At 42.6% G+C, this 16,982-nt stretch overlaps 2 protein-coding genes across 5 annotated transcripts in view; one reads left to right on the top strand and one right to left on the bottom strand.

The window, feature by feature from the left end:
- Sesn1 (sestrin 1) overlaps positions 1-11,136 on the bottom strand; it is a 97,863-nt gene extending 86,727 nt beyond the window's left edge. Inside the window, exon 1 of the mRNA NM_001162908.1 lies at positions 10,410-11,136. Coding sequence (NP_001156380.1) covers positions 10,410-10,688 — 279 coding nt within the window. The 5' untranslated portion in view covers positions 10,689-11,136. The remainder of the gene's footprint in view (positions 1-10,409) is intronic.
- Positions 11,137-11,841: 705 nt separating this feature from the next.
- The window catches only part of Cep57l1 (centrosomal protein 57-like 1), a 91,029-nt gene continuing 85,888 nt past the window's right edge, over positions 11,842-16,982 (top strand). For 2 of the 4 annotated variants that reach the window (NM_001243075.1, NM_029132.2), the window contains exon 1: positions 12,047-12,137. In NM_001243075.1, coding sequence (NP_001230004.1) covers positions 12,063-12,137 — 75 coding nt within the window. In that variant the 5' untranslated portion in view covers positions 12,047-12,062. Of the gene's footprint in view, positions 11,923-12,046; positions 12,138-16,982 lie in introns of those variants that run through there. The other 2 variants (NM_001243074.1, NM_026643.5) reach the window with 2 other exon arrangements.

The raw sequence follows: 16,982 nt of genomic DNA, 5'->3' as shown, positions 1-16,982 counted from the left end.
TGAAATAACAGATAACATGATCTGTGAGGAATCCAGTTTCCAGAGAATTAAAATAATATTTATAAAATCCTTATTCATAGTTTTTAGAAATGCTACTTCCCCTGGACAAAGAACCTGCAAAGTAGCTAAAACAAAAACAAGTACCGCCCTTCTGTTTCCTAGGGATTGGGGGACCTGCGGGCATACTGTGTCAGAGAGATGGCTCCCCAATGCCTCTCTGAACTATGAGTTAACACTTGCTGTGACACTATACATGCCTCACCACTGAGAGCAAAGGTTTGAGAAAGTTAAGGACTTTGATCAAGGTGTGGCTAACTCAACAGCCTATGGTCGACAGTGACCCTCTACTGCTGCCCCAGGCCTGCAAGCATAGGCTATGGCTACCCATTTCTCAATGAGCACGTGATCACCTAGATGATAACTTGGCTGCCTGCCACCCTCAATGCGAGTGCCATGATGGCTTTCTGGATTGATACTAGAGTACAGCAAGGGCTGGACGGAACACTAGGGATTTGCTATCAATTCTGAACAAAGTCTAACACTTATCCTGGGTCAGAAACCATCCACGACAACAGAACCTTAGGCAGGCTATGCAGGAGCACAGAACTTAAATGTTCACAACACCATTAGGAGTATTGACACATGTGATTTGCATGGGGGATCCATTAAAATCAATTACATAAATAAAAACCGAGTCTGCCCATTCTTAAAGCCCTGCTGGTCTGGACTTGGCCTCATTAAGGAGACATCTCACCAGTATTTAGAACCCTATTATGAACCAGACCCACTTCTGGATGCTTCCATTTTCACTTAATTTTCAATATCACCATGTAAATTTATAGATGGCATCACCACCACCACCACCACCACCACCCTAGCTTTGAAGTTAAGTAGAAATTCCACAAAGTTTATTCCTAACTCCTTTATTCTAGAGTCCACCAATAGACAAAAGCTCGACAGGTGTCCCGGTTTCTCCCATGGCCATGACTGGCTCTAAACAGGCAAGATTCATGTAAGCTCAGTGCACATGAGCCCAGGCTTGCTGAGCAGATGATTTTAATGGCTGCGTCACACCCAAAGTGTCTCCTAACCTCTCCTTGTCTCCCAGCTCCTCCATTCTTTCCTCCATGCCCATGATGCTCTGAGCCCCGTCGAGGTGGTATAAAGAAATGTCTTAGGGCTGAGCACTCAACCCTCACTTATTCTCAGCACCCTGAGCCTCCTGAGCCCCCTGAGTCCCTGTACTCACTTCAGTTAACTCTGCCCCAAACCTGCTTCTGCAGTGGCCACAGTGTGATACAGGACTATGCACCTTGGTGCCTCTACCTTTAATTTTTCTAATCACATCACAAGATAAATAATAAAATGTCAATTCTTAGATGAAGAAACAGAGGCTCCAGTGGTTAACATAAGCACATGGCTGCTACAAAATGCCAATGTGATCTTTAAACCATTCTGAAATAATAGTTTAACCTTCAAGATTCAAGGGGAACCATGCTATTTAGGACGATACGTAGAAATTAAAATAATCCATGAATACAAAAAATATAAGGCTGTGGTTTGGTTTTGTTTGTTTCAAGTAGAGGCCCTGTTTAAAAGGCAAAGTCTATGTCTTTTCTTTCCTACATCAAAAAACTCATCAACATACCCTCACTCTGGAGGCCAAGGTCTGACGATCTATGTGAGCTTGTGGCAAACCTGGTCTAGACAGCAAGTTTCAGGCCAGTGAAGGCTACATAGCTACAAGGTAAAACACTGTCTCAAAACAAAACAAAACAAGATCCCAAACCTGTAAACACAGTGTTTAGTATGTATTAGGTACCCAATAAATTTTGAATAAATGAGATAAAATACTTCAATAGGTTTAATAAAAAATCTACACTGTCTCAATAAAATTTTAATTTATTTTTTCACACTGTCATTAACCAAACAAAAGATAAATGCTAAATTTTGTAATTTATCTGTTGATGAATCTCTCTTGTTAGATTAAAAAACAGGTACTTTTTAGCTTGACATTTAATTGCTACCAAAACCATGAGAATGGAGGACTTTGAGAGATCTTAGTCTATGACAACCTGCCTCCCTGTCTATAAATCACTGAGTTTTGAAAGTCTTCGCTTAGGTGTGCCCTTCAGCAGCACTGAAAACATCACTCTACTACTATTTTGGAAGGCTTGGTCTTTATCACATGTCTCACTGTGTTTAGGCTATGAATAGCATTTGAAAATTTACTCAGTTATAATTATAGACGGTGAACACCTGCCAATGTGCCAGAAAATGAAATCATGCAAAATTAAAAGACAAGTGTGCAATGTTGTCAGATGCCAGTGATCAGCATAGCAAATGTGCACTTTTTATAAACTAAGATTCGAATAAAACTACTGAGTATTACACACAGAATTAACAAATTATCCGAGCCACATGGTTAATTATTTTTTAAAGGATAAATATTTATCAGCTTGTCAGTTTAAACAGTTTTTAAGTGAAAAATACTAAATGAATGAATACTGCTCATTAGGTGAACTCATATTTATTAAATGAACACATATTTAAAGTTGAGTTTGGTACTATAATGTCATAAAATTTACATTATAAACTTTTCTTTCTTTGTTTCTTTCTTCCTTCCTTCCTTCCTTCTTTCCTTCCTTCCTTTCTTTCTTTTTTTTGCTTTTTTCGAGACAGGGTTTCTCTGTATAGCCCTGGCTGTCCTGGAGCTCACTTTGTAGACCAGGCTGACCTTGAACTCAGAAATCTGCCTGCCTCTGCCTCCGAGTGCTGGGATTAAAGGCGTGTGCCACCACGCCCGGCTAAACTTTTGTTTCTCAATCTCAGTCACACAGACATACAAAGACAGGAAAGGGGGGATGCTGGCTAGAAACAGGCGGGGATCAGTAGGAATGGGAAGAGAACAGAGATAGTAAGGGGGTGACTATGGCTGAACTATATTATGTGTATTACAAAATGACATAAACACCATTACTATGCATAATTAATATATGATAATGAAAAAAATAAAATCGGTCAGCTAGAGGTCGTCTTGCACAGGAGCTGACAAACTTGGTCTGATTCTTAGAAGCCACAGGAGAAGCAATGCACACAACTTGTCCTGTGGCCTCGCATGCAGCATGGCACCTCCCCCAAATAGGAATGAACGTAAAGTTTTCTTTAAACGTTCTAAAATGAATAAACTTTGTTTCCCTTTAGCATGGCTTAAATGGGGGTGAAGGGATGCGCTGTCAGTGGTGGAGTACCTGTGGAGCATCTTCAAGGCCCTGAGTTAGAGTCCAGAAGAAAGGAGGCTAAGAACTTAAATTTTAATCATTTATAAGTCTAGAAAGACCTTCTTTAGCTTCACTTAAAAATAAGGTAAAAGTTCTGGGACTGGAGAGATGAGTTGGGCTAAGAGCTCTTGAGATGTGCCATGTTCTGTCCCCAGAACGAACATGATGGCTGGCCACCATCCCTAACTTCACTGCCAAGGGATCTGGCATCCTCTTCTGGCCTCCCTGGACACCAGTCACACATGCAGAATACACATGTAGTACACATATATACGAGAGCAAAACACTATGCACATAAAATTATTTTAAAGCAAAATTCATTTACTTATTAGATTTGATTATTTTACTAAGGTAAAATTTAAATAAAATACAAAACTAAAGTATCTAATCTTTGCAAGGTATTCTCATATTTCTTGGTAATCTATCAGATTTTAAAAATATATAGTCATGAAAAAAGTACAATATAGAATGGACAACTTCTTATGCTGTTAAGTTTCATATGATTTTTCCTTTTTATAAACTTGAATTTTTCTCAATATATTTACTTGAAAAGTATAGCACAAAATAAGTGGTACAGATACATTTAACAATAAAATGTTAACTGGTAATCCCAATAAATAATACCATAGTCGTTCTACAGAAAACCCGAAAACATTTCAAGTGAAATGATATTTTTTTAAAAACAAGCAGAACTCTTTCCAAAGCTCTTCTCTCTGTGTATTAACTTTATAGACAAGTGTATGTTTATCAGTGGTGGCAACCAACAGTGAGAGAGACAAAACATGAAATATATATTTATATTTCCAGTCTCCTGCTGCCCTTAGAAATATAATCAGCAAATACTAATCCAATTCCTCCCAGTCTGATGTCTGAGAACACCATCTATGCTCGTGGATCTGGGGTGCTCAGTGATTTCTTTACGATCACAAAAAGTCTTTCTCATTTCATGTAATAAGAGCTAGAAAGTCTGGGTCAAAATAAAAAACATTAAATAGTACCAATCTAGGCAATTAAGAATTCTTTATCACATTCAAGATACTACCTGAGAAAAGATTTCAAGAAATCTTTAGTCATGTCAATTATTAATTTATAATCTATTCAAGTAGTAAAAGGATTTTGTAAATCTCTTACAGCTTATCAAAAGGGAAAAAAATGTATGGTAAAATAAAGAGCATGGCACACCTATTTCATATCTGCACCACGAACCATCTGTACATTACAGTGTATTAGGGCAAGTGTTGGTGACCAGACAAAAATTTAATTAAGCTAACCTGTCTCAAAGCCTCTTCCATGAGGCCAGGAATAACCTATGACCTTAGACTCAGATTTAACACTCAGCTGTTTAACATCCTATCTTTATACCAAACAGCACATTCCGTTTATAAACAAAACAAACATGTCACAATAACATTTCTAAACAGGGTTTTTCATGGTAGAGGCCATTTGAAGCACTGTAACAGGAACAAAATACATGAAATTCAAGAACTTTAAAAAAAAATGTGCGCTTCTCATTTAACTTTTCTGAAGGTACACAACAAAGGAAGAACACGAACAGGGTGCACTTATATTTTGTAAAGAGGACATGAGAGTAGATAAATAGATATGGTTCTATAAATAGATATGGTTCATCCTGTAAGCTGGAGAAAAAAAAAAGGCTCAGGGCTAAGAGTGTATCTTACTGATACAACGTGTGCAAGGCCCAGGGTTCTATCAAAAGAACCAATAGGAGGGAGGGAGGGAGCGAGAGAGGGAGGGAGTTAGATAGTTTCATCCAATTGGGCACGGTGGCACACGGCTGTTATTCCAGCAACCAAGAGCATGATCTCCAAGGGTTCAAGGCCACTCTGGGATTCATAGCAAGACCAAGTTAGTTTTGACTTTTGTTTTAAGTTCTCTATTTAGCCTCAAGCCATTGAGGGGAGGGAGGACCACCCGGGTTCCATCAAAGAGCACTCAGAAGCTTGAGAACAAATAGTATTTCCCTCTTAAGGATAGAAAGTAGCCGGGCAGTGGTGGTGGCACACACCTTTAATCCCAGCACTTGGGAGGCAAAGGCAGGCGGATTTCTGTGTTCGAGGCCAGCCTGGTCTACAGAGTGAGTTCCAGGACAGCCAAGGCTACACAGAGAAACCCTGTTTAAAAAAAAAAAAAGGATAGAAAGTAGTTAAGGGAGGAATGCAAGAAGGTAATGAATAGAGAAGGCAGTCGTAGAGCCTTCTGGGAGAGAAGGGACTTCCCAGTGTATAAAGCTGTGGCAGTATAAGAGGAAGGCTTCTTGCACACCTAAGAGAGAAGCAAGAATGAGGGCTGTGTGTTTGACACACACTAACTTAAACTTCTGGTTCTGAGTACAGGACAGTAAAAAGGAAAGCAAAGCAAAACTGCCACATCTGCCAGATGTGGCAGCGCACACATTTAATCCCAGCATTCAGGAGGCAGAGACAGGCAGATCTCTGAGCTTGAGGCCAGCCTGGTTTACTAAGCAAGTTCCGAACAGCCAAAGCTACACAGAGGAACCCTGTCTCAAAAACAAAACAAAGCAAAACAACCAAACAAACAAAAGACCAAATCTGTTCCTAGAATGTTCCTACTCTGCTATGTTCTTTTAATTTATAGCCCCCATAATAAGTGAATTAAATATACTCTTAATCTAATAAAGTCCAAATTGCAAATAGACCAAATGCTAAATTACGAAATCATGTCCAAATGCAACAAGTTAAAGGCACCTCTGACTGCACATGGCAGCCTCCCGTCCCCTTTTCTCACCAAGCATCCATTTTGTTCAGTGACGGGAGGGGTCTCCTGGTCCTTAGGGCGAGAATGTTTATTAACCCAGACTAAAGACAAATGTCTAACTTCTTTGTCAATGACTGGCTTAGAAAGGAACACGGCCACTCTGATCAACAGAGACTGAGGGAAAGTCTCTGAGGCAGATATATAGGAAGGCATGGCTACAGAAAGCAAGCATGGTTGGCAATGTGGCTATACCAACAAATTGTAAACAACTGATTGTAATGATTGTATTTATGAGAAATTAGAACAAATCAAAACCAAAGTGTGTACATATAACAAGCACACATGTGCTACATGTTACTCAGTTGGACATCAATGAGAGATGCTCTGAGAACCATTAAAGCATATCCTATGCAATGCTTCAAGTTTCATTTCTTCCTGGGAGAAATACTCACACATAATTAAGTGAAATCCCCCTTCATCTAACTAAGTATTTAATTACTCAATCTAGATCTACTACCATTTTCTATGTTCATTACTATCAAGTTTATGTATTTTTCTCTTTTCATAATCTTTTCATCATATATGCATTTATAGTTTATCTTACTTGTTTTGTTTTTTTTGGTTTTTTTTTTTACAGACAACAAGACTCAGTAGTGACCCTTACATGGGCCTGAGGTATATAAAGAGATTTATAAATGGGATTTCTTTTAGATTCAGCAAAGATGAGAAGGGGGACCTGCTGAGATGCAGGGGAAACATCTCCCTGCTCCTTGGATTCCAAGGACAGTGCTTGGTACACAGCAATTCTTGAAAATTTGTCAAACAGATTTTAATATGTTGTTGCTATGAAATCAACAAATTGAGAACGGGTGATATAAGGCTTTGTCTACCAATGTGCTAATTTTTATAGGTTTAGCGGTCATCTGGAATCCAATCCACAGCTCTCCCTTGCTGACCAGTTCCTTGAACTGACCACAGTAGTTAAAGGCCTGTAGGAGCAGCTTCAAGATCTTACATGTGACTCAGCTGCTGCTGCTGTTCCCAGTGAGTGACAGACAGCACCATGGAGCACTAGCTCCAACTACTACTCACCCTCCAAGTGAGGCGGCTGCCAGTGTGAGCAATGAGGGGCAGTGAGGCTGGGCTGGGAAGTGTGGGTCAGCAGTGTTAAGGCTGTAGGCTATCATAATGGGGGTTAGACAGCAAAGTAATTCGGTCAGATGAGCAGGGTAGATAAGTGGCTGCGCAGCAATGAGGGTGGACAGAAAGGTGACAGCTGGGGTAAGTCTGGAGAAGTGAAGGAGAACTATACAGTGGAAGCAGAGACACAAACCCATCCAGGGGTGACTTCCTTTTGGGTGCCTCAGAGACGGCTTAACTTCACTCAATGTGTAGAAAGAAAAACGAATTTTTCTCCTAAATCGACCTACCAGTCATTATTCACTAAGTAATCAAGTCACAAATTCTGATTTTATTTTCATCTCTTCAATTTATTTAAATGCTATATTCCATGGGTTCTAACACCTTGTTCAACTCACATTCATTTGCTGTTCTTTCACCACATGGCTGTCCACTATTGTTTCTGCCGCAGAACAACCTTGTAACTGATCCGACACATCCCCTCCTGACCCTGGATCTTCCAGAATGATCTCTGTAACACTAGCAATCATATTACCCTCGTGTTCAAAGCATCAGTGGCTTCCCATTGTCCTGGGCTAACACATACATTCCTTAGCCCTGCCCACAGTCCCTCTGGGAGAACAATACTGTGTCTACCTTTCTAGTGCACCTCTCCTGTGCTTGGCATTGCGCTCTGCATCGCAGGCATTATTCCATTTTATCCTCTCGGCATCGGCAGCACTGTGAGGCAAGAACTACTAGCATCATCCCCATTTTGCAGATAAGGAAACTGAGTTGAAAAGCAATATGGAACTTATTCTTAGTTGTACAGATAAGAAAGTATCTAAGCCAGGTCTGCCTGACTCCAGAGCATATGCTCTTAAATTCCACACTTCCCTCAAACTGTGAACTTCAACAATCCTAAATTACTGTCAAGTCTTAGAACTCAGTTACTTGCTCTTGCCTTGAAGCCTTCACACAAACTATTTTCTAGGTCTAGAACCCTATGACAAATCTCACTGTATGGATAATTACTCATAAGAAAAGTGTGGTGGTATATAACCACAACAACCTGGCAGGCTAAGGCAGGATCCTGTCTCAGAGTAAATGAATGAATGAGTGAGTGAGTGAATGAATGAACATTAAATCTCTCTTTAAAGGTGTTTGCCTCAAGAAACTCTCCCTGGACTTCTTTACAGCCTGTCTCCCTTTGGCAGAACATCCAAACATTCCTACTTGCCCCCAGTGCTTGCTATGTTAGTCACTGTGTGCTGCTCAAATGCATGCATGAATCAATGCTGTGGGGGAGAAACTCCATAAAGTGGAAATTTCATCTTTGCAAATTAATGGGAGACAGCAAGAAGGCAAACACCTTTGTTTATCCATCGGATAGTTACTTAGTAGCTTCCAGGTCTCAGCCAATACTCTCAATACTTGAGGACTTAAGAGCCCTTCTGGGGGAAGAGACTTAACCAACACAGCTTACTGAACAATACAAATCAAGTACCTCTTACAACAATGGCAGCAGTAAAGAATAACAGAAGAGAGGAAAAATGAAGGTCTATAGGAAGCCACTACAACACAGAACCCGGTGTCCTTTTGCAGAACAAATCCAGCTTGAGATATACTTTACATAGTCTACTGCACTTGTGAAAGAGGAGAGGTGCATTCACTAGATAGGACTCTGGCACTTTGCATGCCATTTCATCTCACAAAAGCTCTGCATTCTTATCCTGATTTTATAAGACGTGAAAATCGAACACAAGGAAAGGCAAGGAACTTGCCTAAGGTCATTTAGTACATTAATAAGGACGCACTTGAACCCAGGTCTGACTCTAGTGCATTGCCTTAGCACTTCCCAGAGCTCGGATACTTTATCTTCAGTATAACTCTTAACAAGTTATATTATTTAGTCTCCCACTCAGAGACCAAGGTGAAGTAGAGTCACACCAAGAGGAAGGGCGACTCCCCTGAAACACTAGATGAGAAGCCTACAAACTTCCCGGTCACCTACTTACATACAACCCACAACAATGTTGGATGTGCACAATGATGACTCCACTACTTAAGAAAAATTCCCATAGTGGCTATGCAGAGGTCTAGAGAAATAGTTCCTTATGTCCAAGGGACAGAATGCACATACACTGAGAATTAGCTCCTTCCTGTAAAACGAATTATTACTGATTCTAGAGTATCTGTAAAAATATTTGAAGATAATTATTTTATGGCTATGATTGCACCTCTTTTATCTAAGTCACTAAAGAAAGCTGTCATCACTTAATACACAGTCAGTGAGCATTCTTCATATGTATAAACATTTCTCCTGCTTCTCCAAATTTTAACACACCTTCTAATACAACAGAATAAAGTGACTGTAGAAAAATGGCAGGACATTATAGAATTTTAAACCTTACTGCACTCACAATTTAATAGGTTTGCACATGAAAAGAGGAAAGAAACAATTCAAGGAAAACAGAAAATAACTGAGCAGCCAAGTATTTTCACCAAATGCCTTACCTGGACCCAACTTTTCTTTCTTTTTCTCCCCACAACCCCCTCCCTGCAACCCTAAGGCAGGGCCTTGCCATGTAGCCATGTATGGACCTAGTACTCATTGCTCGCCAGGCTGGTCTCGAACTCCTGGTGGCATTATTCCTCAGCTTCCTGGGAGTATGGAGAGTAAGCTACTGAACGCCCAACTCTGGGTCCAACTTTTCCACCTGGACAAGAGTTACCTTCTTTATGACTTAGGCTGTTTTTTATTATTGTTTTCTAGTTCTGTTTTAGGATGCTTTTAGAAAATGAAATCCTGTCTTTGTTAAAGAGCCAGAAAAAAATTATCCTGCCAGTTACTCTGAACAAATAGGAAATATTTCATGCAACTCCTCATTTTTGAGGCTTTCAGTGTGAAACTTTCCACACCATAACAATGTGAAAAGCGCACTGGCTACACTTGGCAACAAACAGAAAAAAAATGACAAAGACTGGATTTTAATTAACCAGACCTTTCATATATATTATATTCCACAGACAATGCCATTTCTACCCAAAAACACCATAAAAACAATTCCTGTTCATCTATTTTTGAAAACCGTTTTTAGTTTAGCCTGTTCCATTTGGGCCCAACATTGAACGTTTTACAGAACCCTCTAATGCCTAGTGATGTCATTATTAACAGCTAACCAGTTAGACTACCCCCATGGAAGCAAAAGCGACGGGAATAACTAAGTCAAATCACATCGGCTAGTTAAGTCACTCTAAAACTGCTCTTACCTCGACGCTCTTCAGAATGAGCCCGCTTCTCTCTCGCACATCTTTAAAGGGACATCTCTTAGAGAGCATAAGCAGATGAGCAAGAAGTTTATTCATCCCATCCAAAGAAACCGCGTTTGAAAGTCCGTCTGAAGGTCGGGAAAGTGTCTCTTTCGCTGAACGAAGGTATTCGGTTTTTCTCAAAACGATCTGCCTAATGTTTTCCAGTGCTGTCTCTCTAGTAGTCGTGTCTCTGCTGCACAGTCCCTCCCATCTCGCTTCATTCTCTCCTTCAGCCATGACAATCAAGAGCTTTTTCTTTTTCAGCGTTTAGTCAGTTACCTTTCAGCATTCCCCCAAAGCAGCCCGTCGTTTGTTTGTTTTTTAAACAAAAAACAAAAACAACGAGAAACGCTAAGAATAAAGTCAGAGAAATCCAGCCGTCGTGAAAGCAGGCGTCTGGATGGCACTGGGAATCACACGTGCTTTTTAAAGTTGATGCTTTCAAATCGATCCACAAGGCGGATCACCCAGGCACCCTCTCCTACACGAGGGCAGTCTTCTGACAGAGATTGAAAAGAACAAACTTGGAAAGTTGCAATCTCACAGAGCTGGTTAGCTGGACACAGAGTCCCGGGGAAGTGTTCTCTGTGTCGCAGGGTCAGCGGATATCCTCACGTTGTGGAGCTGTCAAATCCGTGCTTGGTCCCAAAAGGCTGGTAAACAGTAGAAGGTTCTCCAGCCATTCGATTTTTTGTCTGTGCAGCGGCTGGTTCTCGACCGTTCCCACCCCGCCCTCCTCCGACACCAGTCTCCGCCCCCCTCGGCTCCTCCTAGCGCCGCGGCAGGGCAGCGGGCGGGTGCTGGCGGGGTAGGCGGTAGACCCTGGCCCTTAGCTGCTGGGGCCCGAGGCTCCGGTGCTCCGGGGGAGCAGTGTCCGCCAATCACAGTGTCAGCGGCGACTAAGGGCGGCGTCCCCAACCCTGCCGGTTCTTGTCCCCCGGGGTACGCCGATGCTCCTCTTACTCCTCTGTCCTCGCCCACCTCCGCCAAGCCAGAGGGCACCCCGCAATCCAGCAGTCATCGAGCCCAGGGCTGCACGGCTGAAGCAAAGGGCCCCAGGCACAGAGCCCGCCCCTTCGCCCAGCCCCGTCGGTGGGGATCGGCCCAGAGGGCGGGAGCAGGGAGGGGAGACGGGGTCCTCACCCCCAGCCCCTCCCCTGTCCCCGCCCGGGACCGCCGGGAGCCGCCCCTGCCCCATGCCTGCCTCTCCGCCCAGGCACACGCGACCCGCAAAGACAGCCATTGGAAGCAGCCCCGCCCTCGGGCAGAGTACCTCCGGACCCCGAGTCCAGCGCGCCACTGACTAAGACCGGCTGCTGCGCATGCGCGACGCCGGCCAGGGCGCATGCGCTTTCCGCGGTGTTGTCCTTTCTCGACGTTTGGAGGCGCTGGTTTGAAGAAGGGGAAAGAAAAGTAAGGAGTACAGATGCCCGGAGATGTTTATCGAACAAGAAAAGCCGAACAAATAAAGGTGCTCTATAGTATTCCAAGTAGAAATGGGATAGAATTATGAGTGACAGCCAAGCAGGCAGGGCTTTGCGTTGGCTTTTGGGAAATGTAGTTGTAATGCTAACTACGCGCTCTGTTTGCGACAGAAACTACAATTCCCAGATGCCACCGCGACACTTGTCTTTGCCCGCGAACCAACGGTTCTGGAGGCCGTGGTTAACTGGGAGCGTCCATCTGGTAAGCGTGGTAGGCTTGGTTGTGACCCGTTCAGTGAAAAAAAATTTTTTTTTTCCCCTCGGAAACTCTGGTGCCGACGCCATCTGGGATTGCTTCCTTTCCGTCGTGGCTTGCCGGGAGAGAAATAGTGCAGGTGCTCAACACCTTTGGTTGGGTGACTGAGGCAAGGATTTGGGGATCATTGTTTGGAAGGCCAAGGAGCAGCCTTAAGACAGGCAAACTGGAAAAAAAAAAAAAAGAAAAGAAACAAAAAAGCAAAACAAAAAACCGACGCCGCTGCTTCTGCTGTCCTCTTGCACATAGGCCCGTGCTGAATGGATTAGGAATCCCTAAGCGTTGCCATTGCACCTTTGCCCTTACAGGGATCTGTTTTGTGCTGTCTTTGCTCAGTCAGATAGCATCCGAAGGGGATCTTTGAAAGCAAGTCTCTTGTGTCTGAGACTGAAAAGAACTTCAAATGTCCTTAGGTTTGGAAGGTTCTGTATGAAAAGAAGCCTATAAAAACCTCCTAAATGTGTTATCTTTGAACGATATGGTCATTTCTCTAAAGGTGTTTTTGGAAGGTTTTTAATAGACTGGTAATCGGATTCGATTTTAATCCTTTGTTTTACAAAGTAAACATAGTCATAAAATATTAATCTGGAACTAAAGAGATGGTGCAGTAGTTAAGAATTGTTCTTATACAGTACTTAAGTTCGATTCTCAGCCCCAACTTGGCAGCTCACAGCCATTCATAACTTTAGTTCCAGAGGATCTGATGACTTCTAACCTCAGTAGACACCAGGCATAAACCTGGGGCACAGGCATACATGCAAACAATACACTCATTGAAAAATCCAAAACCATAAAAATTAATGAGGCTTTTAACATGAGAAAAGTGTAACAATAACTTTTATTCTCCTGCTGTAATTGCTGTCTGGAGGCTTACTGCCTCCATCAGCTAATCTAGGCCCAATCCTGCAAGCTTCTAGCTTCTGTAAAGGCCTATAGTGTTTCCAGCTTTTGAGACTTCCTGCTGAATAAGCTCACTCTTTCTAGCTCTTTCTGAATTCTTGCTCTCTGGTTCAACTCAGCTGTTTTGGCCCAAACTCCTCTGACTGATTCAAACTGGCGTCTCTTGCTTCTGACTGAATTGCTCTGCTTGGCTTCAAACTAACTTTAGCAATGTGTTCTACTCTTCTGGCTCCTCCTTATTCTCTGGCTCAGCCTGTCATGTCTAGCTTGTTCTCTCTTCACCCTGTCTCTGTAAAACTCTCCCGGTAACACTGTCTCTTTTCCTCTCTCCCTCTGTCTGCTCCCTCCTATGTTGCCTCTCTCTCCTCTCTCATGAGAGTTGGGTAGATCCTAGTCTACTGAATCTTTTTCTGATTCATCACTTTGTTTCCCTCTCTGTTAGACTTCACTTTCAAACAAAGCTGCTTCCTTCTACAAACTTTGCCTTCATTGTTTGGGATTAAAGGTGTGTACTAAGGGTGTATCTGTGTTCTAACCAGAGTAGCTATGTTGCCGAATTAAAATCCCTCTACAGAAGAGTGAGAAAGATACCCCTCATCTTATTAGAACACTTATGTGGCCAGGCGGTGGTGGCACACGCCTTTAGTCCCAGCACTTGAGAGGCAGAGGCAGGCAGATTTCTGAGTTCGAGGCCAGTCTGGTCTACAAAGTGAGTTCCACGACAGCCAGGCCAGGGCTACACAGAGAAACCCTGTCTCGGAAACAAAACAAAACAAAACCAACCAAACAAACACTTATGTGTAAAATACAGTTGTAATACTATTTGATATTGTTGGCTAGAGGAACATTTAGCCCAGTCTTAGAAAGTCAGGGAAGTCTTCATCCCAAGGAAAATGAAGGCCAAATGAATAGCATAAGGCTTCAGTCACCAAGTGCCTTCTGTTCAGAAGGATGTCACTGAGCTTGTATTTTAAGATAGTAAATAAGTAATGTAGAGTATATAGCAAAGGAAACAATGACAGCCAGTTAGGAAGGAATGAAAGGTGCTTGGCTGTGGGAAAAAAATCTTCCTTTTCAGTGGGAGGAGGACCATTGCTGGATGGATGTGCAGGTTGCCTGCCACCTCAGGACAGCTGTTAGAAGATGAGCTTGCAGGGTGGAGTTGCCCTATTCAAAGACCTCCAATATTGAGAGGGTCTTTTAGCCTCAAAGCTGAGGGTGGGGGTTGGGTACACAGGGCTTTGCTTTTGGGAGTGGGTGACACAGACCATGGGCAGGAAGAGTCTGCACTGGGAGGGGGAGGGGTGCAGAGTTTTCTCTGCCTTGTTCTGGGTGGGCTTAATTCTCCAGAGTGTCACAGTTGACCAGCAGCCCTGGTTTTTATTTGGGGGTATGGAGTGTTTTGTTTTGTTTTGTTTTGGGTTTTATTGTAGGCTCCTCCAGTTACCTTTCTTCAAGTTAATTTATATACTTTGCATTCTTTGATGCAACAGCAGTTACTATTTGTAGCAGAACTAAAGAAAGGAAGAATTATGGAAATCAAGGGCTCTTGTGAGTTCTAAAGGTCATCCGATAACAATTTAATCATCCAGGTGGGATTAAGGATTCAAGAGGGACACAAGGTATAGGCAGAGGAGACATGGAAGGACTGGTCCAGAGGAACCTGTGCTACAGAACCACTTGAAAATGAGATTTTTGAAATTGGACCAAGTGGTACATGTCTGTCATCTTTTAACTGGGGGGTGTGAAGGCAGGAGTTTGAAGCCAGCCTGAGCAATGTATTGAGACCATGTTCCACAGGAAACAAGATAGTAAAACAAAGGAAGCATGACTTGCTGTCATGGAGAAGTGCATGTTGGTATATGGAATAGGGAAGAGGTCAGTAGATTGGCCATATGGCTTGGGATATGGAAGAGAAATGAGGAAGACTTAGCTGCAGAGACAGTGGAGGTTTCATTGTAATGTTTTGATAATGGGTGTTGGTTTTGCCAAAGGAGGGTACATTCCATGACGTTCAATGAATTTGAAGTTTTCCACAAAGTGATTCTGAAGGAGCAACCAGTGTAGAGGGAAAACCCTCAGTGTTTTCCTAGAAGCAAAATGAAGACAGAACGAGGAAGGAATGCTTAAATGCTGTTCTAGATGCAGTGGCATAAGGACTAATGGACCACTGCGGGGACTTTTAATAGAAGTTCAGAAGCCATTGAAAGGACTTGAGCCCCTGTTCCTGTCCTACCTGCTGTCCCCCGAGGTCAGACCCTCTTCTTACCCCCCCCCCCACCATCAAAGTGCTAATGTTCCTTGTTTCCAGACTGAAACTAAGTTGTTATCTGACCTGAGAAATCAGGAGAACCAGAGGGAGTGATTTCCCAAGCTCGCAATTGGGTGTGATGATCCTGTTCCCTCTGCTTTGAGGCCTTTCTTCAGTCCTTCCAGAGGGTAACAGGAAGGAATCTGGTGTTAACCAGTTACTTTCTTTTGTTCTGTCTCTCTGTCCTGACCTCTGGTGGAAGGTAACTTTGAAGAGACCAGTCTGCTCTTGTTTCTGCTGTGTTTTAGCCTCCCTAGCTGTGAAACTGACCTCTGTGGGACAACGAAAGGCTCAGCTTATTTGATGGAATGAAGTGTTGCCTCATTCCAGAGTTGAAAAAAAAAAAAAAGATTATTTAAGCTTTTGTAAATTGCAACTTTGTTGTTTGAAAGGTCACTGGCCATCTTGATAAGATCAGTTTGGGTGAAGAGTGCAAAAAAGCAGGTGGTTTTTGTTTTGTTTTGTTTTTTTTAAACCAAAGGCAATAAGTAGACACAGAATCTCTGTCCTTGTTTTCTTTGTCAAAATGAAGACTGCCTCATCTTGTCTGACTCCTCTTCCTTTGAAGATCTTAGCTCAAATATTTCTTGCTCAGAGAAGTACCCCTAATTAGAGAAACAAATAAATGTGCTCTTATTTCAGCATGTATCTTTACTGGTGTATTACAAATGCACTTTTCCGTTTTAGTTTCCCATAATGTGATTAACACCTGGGTGAAGGCAGCACACCTGAGAGCATCCAGTGCCTGGGTCTCCTCAGTCTGGCTAAAGCTCAGTACATCGCCTGGGGCCCAGTACATACCACACACATGCTTGGTGTTCAATATGTGTGTTATCCCAGCACTCTAGAAACTGGTGTAGGAGGGTCAGCAGTTCAAGACCAGCTTGAGTTACTGAGCAAGGCCTTGTCTGGGAAGTGGATGGGGGCAGGTGGGAGTGGGTGGGTGGAGGAGGTTGGGGGTGGATGGGAGGGTGAATGAGCAGGAAAACACTCGTGGTATTTTCTACTCAAAGGTACTGCTTATTGTTGATGAACAAAGCTAGGTGGTTAGTAGATGGAAGAAAGTGATGAAAGCATTTTAGAAAGCTGTAATTGTCATGAGATATTAAGACATCTGCAGAACAAACAGTTCTGTGACTTGGGTGGAATTGTGACTTAGGTGGAACTAGCATCATAAAAATACTAAGAACAGGCACATCCACAGATCTCAACTACATGATCAATTCTTCAGCTATTCTCCTTTTTCCCTTTCCTGACAACCTCTTTCAGATGTGGTTCATGGTAGGACTGATCCTCCTCGTGTGTGTAGTCCACTTACTGCCTCTTCCTCACATCTACCCTTTGTAGACTGTGCCATTGCTCATTAACCATGCTTTCCTGAACCGTGCAACATTAGAAGAGCTTTTTTAAATACCAGCCAGGCACTGGCCTGATGCTGCAACCGCAGACCTACTTGATGTTTAAGCTCTGGGAAATGGTTCTTTTGTTTTTCTTCTTAGGGTGATTTTAATTAAAATAAGCTCCAAAATCTTTGGACAGTGTTCTAAAAAAACAGTAAAACCTAGCATGAATGTTAGTTG

This window comes from Mus musculus, chromosome 10, assembly GCF_000001635.26.
Source record: "Mus musculus strain C57BL/6J chromosome 10, GRCm38.p6 C57BL/6J".
Lineage (NCBI taxonomy): Eukaryota > Metazoa > Chordata > Mammalia > Rodentia > Muridae > Mus > Mus musculus.
The sequence above is the reverse complement of the archived record's forward strand: the minus strand, read 5'-3'. Positions and strand labels throughout refer to the sequence as shown.